The 17,752-nt window shown below is 33.4% G+C and overlaps 1 protein-coding gene across 2 annotated transcripts; it reads left to right on the forward strand.

The window, feature by feature from the left end:
- Nucleotides 1–11,990: 11,990 nt before the first annotated feature.
- On the forward strand, nt 11,991–17,509 carry LOC149537225 (laccase-12-like). Of its 2 annotated transcripts, none has more exons than XM_089807405.1 (6): nt 11,991–12,222; nt 12,461–12,612; nt 13,453–13,697; nt 13,783–13,911; nt 15,938–16,882; nt 17,105–17,509. In XM_089807405.1, exons 1-6 carry the CDS (start codon nt 12,103–12,105, stop codon nt 17,233–17,235), a joined length of 1,722 nt encoding a protein of 573 aa, XP_089663531.1. In that variant the 5' UTR covers nt 11,991–12,102; the 3' UTR covers nt 17,236–17,509. The 2 variants fall into 2 exon arrangements, with proteins under 2 accessions (XP_089663531.1, XP_089663532.1); XM_089807406.1 differs by having other exon boundaries at nt 12,175–12,251.
- The last annotated feature ends 243 nt before the right edge of the window (nt 17,510–17,752 follow it).

Genomic DNA, 17,752 nt, shown 5'->3' on the forward strand with positions numbered 1-17,752 from the left:
TTACAGCTCGAGGGCATTCCCCTTCAATGTTACTCTTTTCAAGATTCTCCTCATAGGATCTCCTTCACAACAGTCACTAGTGCTCCTCACTACGTCTACCTACTGTCGCTAGTGTCACTATTTTTGAGATTCTCCTCATAGAATCTCCTTCGCAACAGTCACTAGAAGTTCTCACTACATCTGCCTACTATCCCTAGTGTCACTCCTTTTGAGATTTTCCTCATAGAATCTACTTTGTGATAGTCACCAGTGGTCCTCACTACGTCTACCTACTTTCACTAGTGTCACTCCTTTTGAGATTCTCCTCATAGAATCTCTTTTGCGACAGTCACTAGTGGTCCTCACTGCATCTGCCTACTATCGCCAGTGTCACTCTTTTCAAGAGTCTCCTCATAGAATCTCTTTCGCAATAGTCACCAGTTTTTTCAGCTGTATCTGCCTACTGTTGCTTGGGTCATGTCTCCAGATTCCCTTATGGAAGATCTCTCTTGCGTTAGTCACCAGTCATCCTGACTATGTCTACTTACTATCACTCAATCCTTCTTAGGTTCTTCATCGTGAAGTTTCCTCTTTGACCTCAGTCACCAATCATTCTGACTGCATCTACCTACTATTATTACCTTACTGAAGAGATTTATTTCAAACATGTTCTGAAAATTGACACTTGACATCAATCCTATAACACAAAGACTTGAACTCAAAACAATGAATTCATGTGGAAATATTGAGCTTTTCTTTGCTTGCTTTTCTTTTTCTTTCTCATGTCTCCTTGAGCAACTCAATGACGTCCTTATCGACTAGAGAAGTCAGGACTAGGGGCATGATCTTTTCTTTTCTTTATGCTTGTGGTTTAGTTCCAAATAATCTGGAGTATTCATATAAGAAGGGTGTCCACTATAAGAGCCTTCATCTTGTGTTGGATGGCCGTGTGTACCTCGATTCCTTTTCTATGGATAAATTAGTAAGGTTGGTGCTTTTCCTTGCCTATTGAAATTATCTCTTTATGCTATAGTAATGTATGACACTTGTCCTGTTAAGTGAACGTATGGGTCACTGCGAGTATGTATGACGCATATTAGTCCTAGGTTATGGATGCAAAGGCCATTGTGAACATAATACTTATTGACTACTTAGCATAAGAAGGATCTTCTATGTGTTTGGTGTGTTTGCCATGCAAGCAACATTCAGGTCATCCAAGCATTTATGCTTTGATGCTTATGTTAACTTGCTATATTAAAAGGGATAAATGTTCTGGTCATTCTAGCTTCTTGTGCCTCGAATGCTTACGTTTAATCCTAAAAAACCTATAACATATGTTCTATTCATATTCTCATAATTGAAATGTCAGTGGGAATTGTATAACATACAAGATTTTTTCTATGTCCAGTGATGATAAATTGTCAAGGGTTGGTAACCAGACCTAGGGTTGCATTTAATATAGTCTTGCATTGCATACTTCACTTGCATAAACACATGATTTGATTGCAAATCTACTTGCATCCTTCATGATGAGGAATTGTTGGCTTCTTCAAAGTATCATGTTTCTTCACGATGGCACAAATGATTGATTAATCACCCTCTTGGCTACTTTGATTGCTCTGAATCTATTTTCGGGATCAAATTCGAAATCTGACACACTTAAGCAGCTAAAAAATGCATTTTAAAATTTTGGGACCGACGCGATCGAATTATTGTGCAATCAATTTTCTTCTGATGCTTTTTGAATCTTGGAATCTTTTCAACTCAAAATTTCTCCAAATTTCATCACAAATCTAGAAAAAGTCAGCTCTAGTCAACTATTGGTCAAACTTGGTCTTTTGGACCTCGAAATCACTTTGGATTGACTTCCAATATTCTTTAGATCATTATGATCTCTTCATATTTCTTTAGATCGTTCTGAGCTCTTCTTTATTCTTCAGATCGTTCTGATCTCTTCTACACTCTACTGCATCTTGTATTTCTTCTGTATCTCTTTGTATACTGATTTACATCATACTTTTGGTCTGTCATCTTTCAATTTTGCTCCCGAGGGGGCAAGATGATTACATCATTGAATACTTATTTCTCGGGGCATCTCGTTCCCATCTTATGTCCTCATCATTTAGGGCATCTCACCACTAGAGGCATCTTGTTTCCCCCTTTCTAACATCTTTGTCATCTTTTTCATCTTGTCATCATTTGATTATAAGTATCAAGACAATCTAAACCTCGACTCCTAAGGATCAAGCCTCATTTTGGGGATGATTCTATGACTCATAATTTGATCTTGCTATCTTTTATCAATTTTAGGTATCTAGTTGTTCTATCTGGATCCTTAAAGGTTAAGCTCCATTCTGGAGATAATCTTTAAATGCTTTCAATCTTAGGTATCTAGTTGTTCTATCTAGATCCTTAAAGGTTAAGCTCCGTTCTGGAGATAATCTTTTAAATGCTTTCAATCTAAGGTATCTAGGTGTTCTATCTGGATCCTTAAAGGTTAAGCTCCATTCTGGAGATAATCTTTTAAATGCTTTCAATTTCAAGTATCTACGTGTTCTATCTGGATCCTTAAAGGTTAAGCTCCATTTTGGAGATAATATTTTTAATGCTATCAATCTTAGGTATCTAGGTGTTCTATCTGGATCCTTAAAGGTTAAGCTCCATTTTGGAGATAATCTTTTAAATGCTTTCAATCTCGAGTATCTAGATGTTCTATCTGGATCCTTAAAAGTCAAACTTCATTCTAAAGAAACCTTTTAAATGCTTATCAATTTTAGGTATCTAGGAATTCTACTTGGATTCCTTGGGATTAAGCTCTGTTCTAGAGATAGTCCTTAAAAGCTTATCAATTGGTCTTCGTATCATCAATTTCGAAACCAATCTCATTTCTTGATCCTTGCATCATGCTTTCTAATTTTCTTTGAATTGAACGTGTTGCTTGCACATTCATTCAAAGAGGGGCAAAATGTAATACCCCAAAATTGGCTCATTGCCATGATACCAATTTTGGTTTATCTTAAAAATTGCTAAAGTCCTATTTCACTAGGAAATTCTTATTCTAATTTTCACTAATTGACTTAATTGTCAAATGTAGAAAATCCTAATTTGCATTAATTGCAATCTTTATTTAATTCCCAAGTATTTACTCAAATTAGCTACATTAAACCTATTGATTAAATTTAATTTAGTTATAAGTATTTATACTTTAATTAAATTAAATTACTTCTTTAGGTAATGTACAAAGGAATTAAATATATTTGATTTAATTAAATATCCTCATTCTAATTGTTGAATTTAATTATTCAATTTAGAATACTCAATTATGAGGTCATATTTAATTTCCTTAAATCAAATATCTTCTCTAATATTCTCTCTTCAGTTAAAAAATGGAAACTCTCAGTTGACTAAAATCATAAAAGGAATTAAATTAGTTAACTCCTTATTCCACTCAAAAGAAATCAGTTAACTTCATTTTCATAAGGAAACTTTCCATTCTAATTGAATCTCATTTCTAACCTTGACCGTCCATCCAAATTGATCTTGGCCATTGATCAATTCTTGGATTCTATTTAAGAAGCTCTCAATTCCTCATTTAAAAAAGAAGAAGAGGTTGAATGAGAATTTTCATCGAATTGATGTTGGATTGTGCATTCATTTTTTAGTTTAATCTCATTTAGCATAATATGCATACATTTTAGCATAGTTTTCTTTTACATGTTCTTAGATTAAACATGCAAACTCCATTCTAGATTAATCTACATTCTCATATAGATTAGTCGCATTTTCTTTTAAATCCTTCATTCATAGAGGGTTTGGTTGCTTAACACCTCAAATTTGAGAATATCTAACAAGAAAAATCCCTTTAAATAGAAGGCAATAGGTCGCCTTGTCGGCTGATTTACAGATGAACAATCCAATGTTTATTCCAGGATGAATCTGCAAATAAGGACCATGTTGAAGTGTGTGTGTTAGCATAGGCCACATTTTCACATATACAGTTGGCTCCTAATATATCTCACTTCAAAAGAGTAAAAAATGGTAGCATGTTACTAGTTCTTTTTTCCAAATTGGGTTTTCATGTTAAATCTTGGTGTTAAACATTCTGTGGGATTTTGTTGTGTGTTTATGATACTTACTATTTATAAATTTAAGTGCATTGTTGACTATGATATGTTTCTGCAAGTTGGTACATATCGAACAAAGAGCTAAATAAAATGAATATGTTGGATTATTGTGAATTATTGTATTCAGTGAGTTATTGGGTTAAGTTTATTGAAGTTTCAAGTGTCTTATTTGTACATCTGGACTTGGGGATAACTAATTTACTCCACACATACACACCCCCCACACACACACCCCAACCCTTGTCAACTATTCCAAATATTCTAGCAATCTAATATTATTTTAATTGTTGTGAGATTTTAAGTCAAACCTAAGGAATCAAATGTTGATTTTGTTAAGAGGATACTCAAATTTTTGAATGGTATGGTTGACTATAGATTATGGTATGGTAAGGATGATGACTTCAAATTAAATTCTTTCACTAATATAAATTAGGTAGGAAATGTGGATGATAGAAAGAATACTAGTGGCATTGCATTAATTTTGGGTAAGAGGTTAGTTGCATGGTCTAGTAGAAAGAAAAATTATATATATCTCAATCTACTAATGAAGCTTAATATGTTGTTCTTTATGTTAATTGTAGATAAATTATTTCGATGAAGTAATTGTTGAAAGATATCAGAGTGAATAAGCATGGTCCTATTACTATTCATTGCAATAACTCTAACACTATTAATATTTCAAAGAATTTTGTGTTGCATTAAAAGAAAAAGTATATAGATCTATAAAATATCATTTATTAAGGGATAATATGAATGAGAAAGAAGATTGGAATATGTGGCTACTAAATTAAAAATTGTAGATATTTTTCAAAAAGCCTTTTCTTCAAGATACATTTGAACATCTTAGAAATGAGCTTGGGGTGATGGTCTCTCCTAATCAAATGTAGTTGAAGGCTAGTTACATGGTCTAGTAGAAAGAAAAATGATATATCCCAATCTACTACTGAAGCTTAATATTTTGTTTTAGATGTTAATTGTACACAACTTGGTTCCATAGTCATGAATGAATAATCATGAATAATCATGGTCCTATTACTATTCATTGTGGTAACCCTAACACTATTAATATTTTAGACCATTTTGTATTGAAATAATAGAAAAATCATATAGATGTATAAAATATCAGTTATTAAGGGATAAATATGAATAAGAAAGAAGTAATATTGGAATATGTGGCTACTAAAGAAAAACTATATATACTTTTCACAAATCCTTTTCTTAATGATAAATTTGAATATATCATAAATAAGCTTGGGGTGATGGTCTATCCTAATCAAATCTAGTCAATGCATTGAGTTTCATTAGTCCAGTGATCTTAACAAAATTATATTTATTATGGATTGGTATTTTTGGTTCCTCCCACTCAGGGGGCAATTAGTCTTGCAAGATATGATTTTTATTTTTTATGAGCTTTTTTAGTTGATTTTTCTTATTTGACTCAATACATTCATTTTCTTTGTCATTACCATGAAATGGGGAGAGATAGCTACATGAAAAATATGAAAATAAGGTAGAGATATCGATAGAGATATTGTAGTAAGATTATTTGTTAGAGAAACTATTAAAGATGTATCCTTTATTGGTTTTGATTATTATTATTTTTGATTAACTTGGTTTTTCACATCATATGTTATCATCAATGCCAAAGGGGAGATTGTTGATATATTGTAGGAGATTACATTATACATGTTCATATTATTATTCTATCATTGTTATCAACATATTTAGTTTTTGATAGTTTTCTGATTTTTTTCAATGGACATATTGGATTAATATGTGTACTATATTGAGTATTAGATATTGCACAATTACAAATGGTTTTATGAATATCTAAAGAATATCATTGTTGAATCATAGAGGTCAATGTTATGATTTGTGCAAGTTATAGTTTGTTGATTAGAAACTGGTAAGCTGGACTTTGTAGTTATTCTAAAGATTACTTGATGAAATCATTCATGTAATGTAGATTTAATGTGTGTGTGTGTGTGTGTGTGTGTGTGTGTGTGTGTGTGTGTGTGTGTGTGTGTGTGTGTGTGTGTGTGTGTGTGTGATGCAAAGGAAGTAAAATATGTGAGAATTTTTCATTGTAGACCTAGTGAAGAGGTATGAGTGAAATCTATTATTGAGATGGTAATTTGATGTACATCATTAGAAATATATTGGCATATCAATGGTTTGATTTCTTTAAATTATTAGCTCTTTCATCCTTATGATGAATCATTGAGTATGATCTGAAATGTTGGTGTTAATAAATTCACATGTAATCTCACCTAGAAGCATTTAAATATAATGATATTAGTCAATTCACAATTCAATGGATTATTTTCTAGAGTGGATTGTCATCCATCTTAGAGTTGTTTTCATATTTGTAATCTTAGGGTTTTTTCCCTTTTGTATCTTTGAGTAGTGAGTTGTATTTAGTGTTCTTGAATGCATGTGCATTCCCCTTCTAACTAAATAACAAGGTATTTATTCTTGTACATTTTGTATTGAATTTGATCCATACTGTAGTTTTTCTCCTAACAAATTTTACATGCAAAAAATCTTGTATTATGTGTTATGGTGTTGTTTTCTTCTATGTATTAATGTTTATCATGCAAATGTAAGTTCTTATAGTGGTGAATTGTTTAGTGTATGAAGTTTTAACACACTACTAATTCATCCATGTCCCCTCTCCCTCTTAATTATGAGTGTTGCCTTATTGTTCTTAACACAAAGTACTCTAGCTCAACTATTTGTAATTGTTATGGTTTAAGCACAATCAAATATGAATCAAGAGCATAAAGTATAACCATCAAAATCAGCTAAAAACTATTATGAAATTGTAAAGGGAAATAGTACATGAAATTACAATTACAAATAATAATAATAACATTCTAATGCATAACATTTGATATAATGTTTATGAACATTAAACTCCAAATTATCATAGATATGGCAAGATTGTAGGATTAGATGGTGAACCATTAGAGTGACTTTGAATTGAAGTAAGACAATGATGTCAAATAAATTTTATTTTTTGATGAAGTAATTTATAATAACTACTCCTTAAAAATCCTAATAGTTGATGAACATGTCATCCATACCATATTTTTATTACATTATATGTGGTAGATAGATATATGGTGGGTTCCTAAATGAGATAGCATTAGAAACATCAATATTTTGTTTTATTGATCACTAGAGGCATAATTTAAGCTTTATGGTGTGCAAGCTAAAGGTTAATAGTTGTGCAATAGAATGATTGCATTGTAATCCAAACAATTTAAATTTGAACTTTAAACTATGTTAAATTTTCAATCCAATCCAACAATAAAATCATGAGTTTGATCTAGTATTCAATATACAATATTACCAAAAATAGATCTAAGATATCCTTAACAAACAATTTTCTTAAATAATGGATTAATAATTTATTAGTGGGTGGGGATGGAAAGTTGGCTATAATAGTAGGGTAGGGTAGGGCCAATACCATAAAAGGGGTCCTTTTAGGCTAGGGGGCTACGACCCCATACCATAAAATTATAGGGATCTACTTTAGAATAGTAGGGCCCATACCATACCATACCTAACCTAAAAATTCTAGCCCATAAAATTATAGGGGGGCCTATCCCTAGCCTAGAATTTTGTGGGTATAGGCATACCTACCTACCTACCTAAAATGATAGCCCATAAAATGATAGGGGGATAGGGCCCTATCCCTAGCCTAGAATTTTATGGGTATAGCAGGGCCATAAAATTATAGGGGGGCTAGGGAGCCTACTTACCTAAAATTCTATCCTAGACAATGATATGCATTTCTCACCAGGTTAGGCAGCCGAGACACTTGTAAGTCAACCTAACCATTCTGTCCTTAACAACAATGGGACTTCTTCTAATGAGCTAAATCATTAGTATGCTACATGTTGAATCATGCACCCAAACCTTAGATCCAATGGAAAGGCATAGAGGGTTTGAACATCAAATTCACTTTTGGTTGGGTTGGTTTGGGTTGAAATTAGTGGTTGTGGGAATGGAAGTGGGAGTGGGAGTGGGAATGGGAATGGTTGAACACCTCCCACTCTATCTACAAGATAAAGTACTACTTCCAATCCTATCTATTTCTATTAGGGATGTGCATCTCTCTTTAGCTAAATAAAGAGAATGAAGAGGGGAGGTACCTATTCATTCATTGGGAGGGGTTAAATAGTACCGGGAAAGTGTTGCCTAGGGGTATTGGTCTGTCAAGGTGGAGGAATTGATTATTTTTCTAAAATGTTGAGGGATAAGCTTTACTGCCTTGCCCGCCTCTCATTTATGAAGCTGTTGGCACTTCTCTCCTAGATATGATGGGCACTATTGAAGAAGGAAAATTGGGTACAACCAGTTATTATTATTAAGATGAAGAGGGAAACACACCCCCACTGTTATTATTAAATGTGAGGTTGGCACTTTATTTTTCTTACTAATATAGATGGATGGTGTTGCCTACTATCTATAAGGCATAGGGTGCATAGTCTATATACGTCTCCTACCTCGATCTAAGTGAGAAGAGAGTTGTGCTTGCCCTAAAGATAAATGGCCCATAGCCCATAAAATTTTAGGTAAGGGGTGGTTGATTCACCTTTAGCTAGAGGAGTACGAGGTTCCAGCCCCACACCATCCCCATATATGGATAGGGATAGGGATAGGGATCCCCTTTATAGATATGGGGCACCCCGCCACCCCAAATAGGTAGAGGCCAATTGTTTCTCTATCTTGAGACTCAATTGCCAGATATATAGTATAAGGTTGTGTCAATCGAGGGAAGGGCGTCGGCCCAAAGACTATCTATATGTAGTAGACTATATGTTATGCCCTTTCTCAGAGGCCTACTTCCTCTATTGAGTTCGGATAGGATGGGTGAGAACAAGAACTAATATAGAGGTGGGGGGGACTATCTAGAATCTCTAACCCATTTGATTATAGAATATAGAGGTAGGGCCCATGGTTCTTAGCTCGCTCCCTATCCACCTTGCCCTATCCCTTAAAGTGATGGGCAGGAATCAGGGGTGAGAGGCCCCTTTCACTAGAGGTGCTCATGTGGGAGGAGGAGCCTATAGATAAGTAGGGGAAGAGAGTCCCTACTATTCTACTATTATTCCCAACCTTGTATGTAGGGTGGAAGATATAATTGGGAGCAATAGTTTGGGTGGGATAAGGCTTGAATGGAGGAGATTGAACCTCAAATTATGCCTCAACCCTGGACACTGACTACTATAGTAGCATTCATTGGTCAAGATGGCAAGCCTTTAGCCCCCCATCCAACCCCACACACACCCCTACTATTCTCTCTATTCCTTAAAATAATCAACTTCAAATCTATAAATTTTATAAGTTAAATTATAGATATCATAAGGCATAGCCTTCATCAAACTAAATATTTTTTTTTAAAATACTGAAAATGTATACTAAGATAAAATACTATATCAAAACTATTCATACAAAATAATATTTCAAACATTTGATCATAAAATAGAGGGTACTTTTCTTCCCTAAAATGAGTTTGGCCAGCATATCCATTATGCAAGATAAGGCTATTATCAATCCACACTATGTTGATGACAGTTTATTATTCTTGAAAATTTTGGAAAAATAAATTTCTAGCACTATGGGTGTTTTTGAATTATATTGTGCTTTTTTTTTTCTAGTTCTAAGCTTTCTCATGAGAAAACATAAATTTTGTTGGTTCATGATGGACCTATTCCTCATTGGATACTACAAGAATGGAAGCAGATTAAGCATGGAGAAATTATGAGGTATCTCGGGATTCCCTTTGATCTAGGAGTTTCTCTCTCTGTCATGTGGAAATGGTATCTTGACAAGGTCAATGATAATCTCTTTAATTGAGGTAATAAATTCTTGTCCTTCGCTAAATGAATTCAAGTTTCTAATAAAAATTTCCTAGCCACTCATGTGTACTATTCATCTAGTTGGATTCCTTCCAAAAAAATATATGAGGATTTAATTAAGCTTATTAGACATTTCTTATGGTCTAAATGGAAGGGAAGTCAAGGGTTTATATCCAATTCTTGGTCTCATTGCATACAACCTAAACACAAAGGTGGTTTGGGGTTAATTGATCCAAAGGCACAAGGAGTTTTCTTGGAAGCTAAGAGGATTATCATAGCTATTAAAGGGAATGAACCTTGGAAAACTCATTTCTCACATAGGATTGAACTTTCCACTATTAAAGGAAAATGGAAAGTTGTGGGATGGTTAGACAAGATTCCTCATGCTCCTTTCTTCTGTATCAAGGCCTTACCTTCTCTTCAATCTGTCTAGAAATCACGGCAAAATTTTTGTTATTTTTAAGCTTGGAGAGATGCTTCTTTCCGGTATGGTTTCAACTTTTCCACCTCTTCTCTTTGGTGGGACAAACACATCTTGTATCATGACTGGCCTTTGTCCCTTGACTTTCCTACATTGTCTTATTTGTTGTTCAAAAAAAGCATCAATAGGATGGGTGACCTTTGAGATTTCAACACCATTATCTGGATGCCATGGGATATCATTAGATCCATATTTAATTTGAACAACAAGTATAAACCTTTTTTTATTTATGTTGAATCTTTGGTGCCATTGGGGGTATCTATGAAGTTGCGTACCCCAATTCAGTGAAACTTTTATAAGGATTGGTTATGGCTCTGTACATATCCTTTCTTGGTTTTCCCTATGAAAAAAGATATATTGGTAGTTGCTTCCTAATCTTCCCATAAAAATGTGTTTTAACAGAAAATGAAACTGCAAATTTACTGAGAATTTTTGGACCAAACTCTCTACTCACATCTGGAAGTCTAAGATTAATATGTGGAAGCACAATTGATGGTGTGGAAAATACTAAATCACAAGTTGGTAATTAGTGGTAGGTTGAAATGTATTATGGTTATGCCCATCAATTGTCATTTTTATCATTAACACGAAGATATGAGACACATCTTTTGGAGTTGCCAGATGGTCAAGAAGTTATGGAATTATGTTTTCCACTATTTGCCTACTATCTTTTGTCATAATCTTAACTTGAAAGAAGCCTTACTTGGAGTTGGACTTCAAAACAAAGTTATTGCTAAAGGAGTTCATCAAAAAATCTTATTGCATTGTTGGAAAGCCCAATGTAAAGCGGTCTTCAATAAGTCTTACATATGATCCTCACAAATTTTCTTTTCTCAAACTTTTCTATATATTTTATTGTCTTATGTTTCTTTTCTTTTTCTCTCAGTTGTAGGCGAACTCTAGTAAGAGTTTAAATTTAGCATACCAGATCCAATGTATCAAATATCAAGTTTTTCAGCTCATTAGCAATCAGCATTTTGAGGTCAGTGTTTGTACTGTCATTTGTATCTTAGTTCGCAACTCAGTTGATATTGATGTTGTTCTATAAGATTGTTTGTTTTATATCTTGTAAATTTGTTTTTCTTCTCTCGTCAAGTTCCCTTCGAACTGCTACTGTTCCTATTGTAATTTACATTTTTTTCAATTAAAAAAAACACTTAAAGGAACACCAAAAAGGTTAGAATATATCTTTCTTGCTTGATTAAGCAAACGTGTTTATTTTTCACCTAAACTCCAACTTCTCGAAGGCCAAGAATGACAGATATTAATGCAAACCAAATGTACGACAAAAAGTAGAGCCATGAATGGAGACCAACTCAAGCAAAATTCAAACGCAGATAGTGGGGTGTTGTATCTGCAAAATATGTTTAGTTTTAACTTTTTAATATTTCAACACGGCAAATCAGAAGACGATATCTGCAAACGTCGATATGTATTGACTTGCGGAGCTACTATTCCAACTACGCCCAAAACGCCCACCTAATATCAAATTCTCTTTCGCTATTTTTAGTCTACCTCATGGAAAAATTGTTCTACACCCACTTTTGTTTTGTCTTGGTTTCTTTCTCTGCTAGCTTCATAGGAAGGATAGACAGTTTCTTCTGTGTTTATAGGTCAGTGATATATCAATTTAATGGCACCCTAAACAATGAGCGTGACGTCACGACTGTTGTTAATAGGATGTATTGGGACTGTGATTGTCTTGGTCGCAGCTATAGCCCTTCACATGACCAAAACTTCATCAAACGAAAACTACCATACTTTTAATGTAAATTCATGTTCTCAATGTAACCCATGGTGCTCATTTTTTTCCTCAGCAAATTGCTCTCCCGGTTGCTTTTAGTTTTCTTTAAAAATGTGCAACTCTCTTTGATTTGTTATCAAAGATTTCTAGATTTGATTGTGTATAATCAACATTTCAGATCACTATTTTGTTATAGATTTGATTGTGTATAACCAACATTTCAGATCACTAATTTGTTAAAGGTTTACTCATTATAATGCAGATTGAAGTGAGCACTGTTAAGAGGTTATGCGAAGAGAATAACATAGTTACAGTAAATGGACTGTTACCAGGACCCACTCTGTATGCAAGGAATGGAGATACCCTGGTTGTGAAAGTCAATAACAGGGCACCATATAATGCTACCATTCACTGGTACATCTCTGGCTCATTTCATGTATATACAAATTGAACGATTCATTAATCAGTTAGAATTTGGATTTAGAATTTTCATTTGTTGTTATTCTATCACTAAGATATTGTGACTAATTTCCAACGTTTTTTAAACCACTCTATAGACTGTTTGGGGCTATTATTGTGGTTTCCAACGCATTCTTTAAGTCGCTTTATAGAATTCTTGGGGCTCTTAGCGTGGTCCACTGTTTTTTATACCATGTTCAATTTTGCATAGACCAGCGAAGGCTTGAATCTGTAACTCCTTGTGATGTCAACCAGGACTCAATGAATAACAGTTCTTAAACTTTTCATCAATCAATTAGGGTACCAATCTACTAGCTCTCATTTGTTTTTGTTCTATATTAAGCTACTCATCTCTTACAGGTAGCTAATCTCTGGAATATTCTTATGTATATGAATTGCTGATCTTAATGTTGAACTTTTCATAATAATTAGGATTTAATTTTAACAGCTATTAGAGCATTCCATCATTTAGTTACTACCACTCTTAAATATTGTACACTATGGAAAAAATTAAGCTTAGAAAAAACATAAGTCAATTTTGACTATTTAGTATTTTTAACCTAAAAATCAAATCTTAATGTATTGTTTAAGCCGTCAACTAAATTAGTTTGCAGTTTACATCTTTGATCCTGTGTGACTTATTTCTAAAGCCACTCTAAAGAATGCTTGAGCCCCTAGCATGATCTACGGCTATACCAACTAAAACTTAGAATCTAGAACCTTCTATTTAATCAACGTATTGTAGCTATTTATTGTTTATGATTTTCTATATTGATTGATACTCATTCTTGGCAGGCATGGAGTTCGCCAGATCCGTACAGGATGGTCTGACGGGCCAGAATACATTACACAATGCCCCATTCAGCCAGGAGGAAGTTACACGTATAGATTTTCAATAAATGAGAAAGAAGGAACCTTGTGGTGGCATGCCCATGTCTCATGGCTCCGAGCCACTGTTCATGGAGCACTAGTTATATATCCTACCAAGGGCACTTCATATCCGTTTGCTGAGCCCAAAGGAGAAGCCAACATTATCTTAGGTAAACACTTGGAATTTAATTCAAGGCATTATGAATTCACTGGTTTTTGCGTAATCTGAAAGAGTTACATGGTTCTGTGGAGCAGGAGAGTGGTGGAATAGAAACCCCATGGACGTTGTAAATGAGGCTACTCTCTTAGGATCTGCGCCAAATGTATCGGACGCTTTCACAATAAATGGGCAACCAGGAGATCTATATCCTTGCTCCAATTTAGGTAAAACAGTACTTCCTTGATATACTTAACTTCGTGAAAAAACTGAAGATAACAAGTAATGTCCTTAGATGAAAGGTTACCTAACATGAATCACCTAGTTGTGATAGAACTATTGAAGATAGTCGAGGAAGTAAAATTTTGGAGTCATTGAATGTTTTTTGGTCCCATCTGGTAGATTTAGATATATGAGTTAAGTGCTTATTTGTACGTTTATGTTAATTTGTGAGAGACGCAGCATATATATATTACCTAATGATTCTTCGCTATGGAAGAAGTTTGAAGTTTGGTACTAGCAATCAAGCCCTGAATGATGGAGTTAGCTTACAATTGCATTCTATTCAGTAAGGAAGAAAAATTGTTCGTTTCCAAAGCCTATGTTATATAGAGTAACACAATGCATGAAAGGTCGAAATCAACTAGGGGTAGTCATCCATGTTAGGTGGATCTAACTAACGCTGAACGTGCATGGAAGGAGGAATTTAAGTGAACTAAGGTTGGATGATTTTCAATCAACTACTCAAATAGGCACATTGACTTCTTGACACAACTACTTAAGCTAGTTTATTGGATTTAAACTAATGTTCTCGAATAAAGAGCATGAATAGAAAAAAGGATAGTTCGGAATAGGTGACCAAATATAAAGATTAATTTTCAATCAATGACTTAAATAAGCATATTGAATTTAAACAGGTACATTGAACTATTGACACAACTACTTAAGTTAGCTTATTGGACATAAAGTAAACTTTCTTCAATTAAGAGCATGAACAAAGTAATTATGGTTATGAATAGGTGAATAAATATAAAAGAAATAAATAAATGTTGCTTTTAAATAGATCTTATATTAGTGTCATAATGTTCTATAGAGATACTTAAAGTTGTAAAATAGACATAGTGATAAAACATGAAGTTATTTAATGTGATTTTTAATAAAATTGCATTAAAATCATCAGTGGAAGACAATAGGGTTGGTGGTATAAATGATCTAATATAGCCTAAAAATCTAATGCAAGATTTGGTAATAAATTAAGTATTGGTGTAAGTAACATTTTCTATGAAATAATTTAAACTAAAGGTTAGCATTAGTTTCTATAGAAGATGCAATTGTTAGAATTATTCTTGAAAGCAAAATAGAAAACCTTGTTTTTTTAAGTATGAGAAAGCAAGTTTTCTTCAAAGAAAAGAATGATTATAACTCTTGATCTGAGTGATGGCTAATTTTAATTTAATTCTAATTAATTATTGGGTGTCTCTTAGGTATACACTAGATTTAATGATTTCTTGTACTATTTGTTTAGTTAAAATTGGACATATAATTTTATTGCTAAAATAATACTTAAATATAAATAACTTTATATCTTCTATAATTCTTTAATATTATGTTTGGTTCCTTACATGTAAATAATTTTTTTCGTTTCCTATTGAATGAGACAAATTTACAAGTTATTCAAAGATATTATTTACACAACTTTGATAATATACTTATATTTCTATCATTAATTATATATAATTAATCTTTATTTACGTTTTCAACATCTATCTTTCTATGACAATTCTATAACTAATATATTATGAAACAAAAGAGATTTTATATTAAGACATGTGTCCTGAATTGTCTTTTACTTGTAATATTTTTTATTTTCTATATTAGAAAAGTAAATAGATTTTTAACATAATATATTTCAATAATTGTAGGTAAAGTTTGAAGAGTGAAATTAGATATCTACTTTTAATATGGATGACAGGCAAAATTATTACTAATTGTTTGATCATTAAAGTAGATGTTATTTGTTTGATTTAAATAGAGAGATTCAAATGTCATTTTATACATGAAATTTTATCTAAACAACAATATTAAATAAAATATGAATTATTTACAAGAAGAATAATTCTTATTATAGATTATTTTCAACAGTTACCATTGAATCTTCCTAATTTATAAAACTTGTTTCGTCTGTAAATAAAAATCAATCTAAAAAAACCTTTAGAGAGTTACTAATAGCTCTGCGGATGATGATGTTTGCAGATACCTTTAGGCTTCCAGTTATGGTGGGAGGGACCTATCTCCTGAGAATTATCAATGCCGCCCTCAACACACAACTATTTTTCAAGATAGCAGACCACGATTTCACAGTGGTGGCAGCTGACGCCTCCTACACCAAACCCTACTTAACAGATATCTTACTCATCTCTCCAGGTCAGACCACAGACGTTCTTCTCACAACCACTCAACAAGGTGGTCGATTCTACATGGCAGCCTCACCTTATTCCAGTTCAGATCTAGTCAATTTTGACAACTCCATAACTGCTGCAATTCTAGAGTACGAAAACACATCTCCAACAATCCAACCTCCAATTTTCCCAGATCTTCCATTGCCCAATGACACCTATGCAGCAAAGTCATTCAGAACAAGCCTCAGAAATAAAGAAGACTACCCACCAGACGTTCCACTGATAATCAACGAGGATGTGATCTCAACCGTAGGATTAGGGTTGGACCCTTGTGAGCTAGGACAAACATGCCAAGGCCCTAACGGCCAGAGACTGACTGCAAGCATGAACAACATATCATTCGTTTTGCCCACTGGTGCTTCAATCCTTCAAGCTTACTATTCCGGCATTAATGGCGTCTTCACAACTGACTTTCCAGACGCTCCTCCCATTAGTTTCGATTATACTGCTCAGAATGTTTCTACCAGTCTATGGACTCCTCTGCCTGGAACAAAAGTGAAAGTCGTTGAGTACAAGAGTAACGTGCAGTGGGTATTTCAGGGAACCAACATTGTAGCTGGTGAGGACCATCCCATGCATCTTCATGGCTATGATTTTTATGTTGTGGGAGAAGGATCTGGAAGTTATGACTCCTTGGTGGATCCCATTGGTTTTAATCTTGTTGATCCTCCCAAGAGGAATACTGTGATTGTGCCAGCCAATGGTTGGACTGCCATACGATTCAAGGCAGATAATCCAGGTAATGTTGGTTGTCATAGTTTTATGGTTTTCATTTTTTGTTTTAGTTTTGTTCTTTAGGTTTAATGATGCAAGTTTTCTGAGATAAGTTTTTATTGGTGATATATTTAAGAGACATTGTAATCTTATCATCAGTTATTTAGATTATTATTTGATCAAGAAAGTTTCTGTATAAAAATTCTTTAACAGAATTGAAAAGTGAGTTATGATTTTGTTGATACAGGAGCGTGGCTTTTGCACTGTCACTTAGATGTACATTTGACGTGGGGTTTGAAAACAGTGATGTTGGTAACGAATGGAAATGGAATTTTGGATGCCTTGGAAGCTCCTCCTCCAGACCTTCCCTTGTGTTAGGATTAATCTTCCCTTCCCTTGTGTCAAGATTAATCTTCCTAACACTGTTCCAGTTGAATCTCTCAATAGAAGTTCCACAAATTTGTTCGATTAATGTTAACAACTTTTATACTGAGGCTCCGCTTATGTTGGTCGATTTGTCAATGGTAGGTCAACCCCTTTCAATTTTTATTTATTTTGAATAATTATTTAATACTTTTATAGAGTTGAAATTCTTTTACAAGCGTTACAATTATATAAACAGTTTTATACTAATAATTGTTTCTTTCAAATTCATTGATTGTAAGTACAAGATCTATGAGTACAATAATTTCATATTTCAAATGTGCAATTTCTATAATAAATGAGAAAAAATATGAAGTAATCATTTTAGGCTAAGAAATAAATTTATAATTTTCTTTAATTTTATGGAAGTACATAATGAATCTATAATTATATGAGGTTTTTAAATATTTAGTAATTTGTATGTAATATTGGAAAAGCTTGTTCTATATATCAAATTGACATAAAGAAATAG

Source organism: Cupressus sempervirens, chromosome 10 (assembly GCF_028749045.1).
Source record: "Cupressus sempervirens isolate cs-2001-9-10 chromosome 10, ASM2874904v1, whole genome shotgun sequence".
NCBI lineage: Eukaryota > Viridiplantae > Streptophyta > Pinopsida > Cupressales > Cupressaceae > Cupressus > Cupressus sempervirens.

Excerpts from the sequence above, each read along its gene's own strand:
- LOC149537225 (XM_089807405.1), top strand. The coding sequence starts at position 12,103 with ATGAGCGTGACGTCACGACTGTTGTTAATAGGATGTATTGGGACTGTG. Across the intron at positions 12,223-12,460 it reads AAAACTACCATACTTTTAAT|ATTGAAGTGAGCACTGTTAA; the intron begins GTAAATTCATGT and ends ATTATAATGCAG. Across the intron at positions 13,912-15,937 it reads ATATCCTTGCTCCAATTTAG|ATACCTTTAGGCTTCCAGTT; the intron begins GTAAAACAGTAC and ends TGATGTTTGCAG.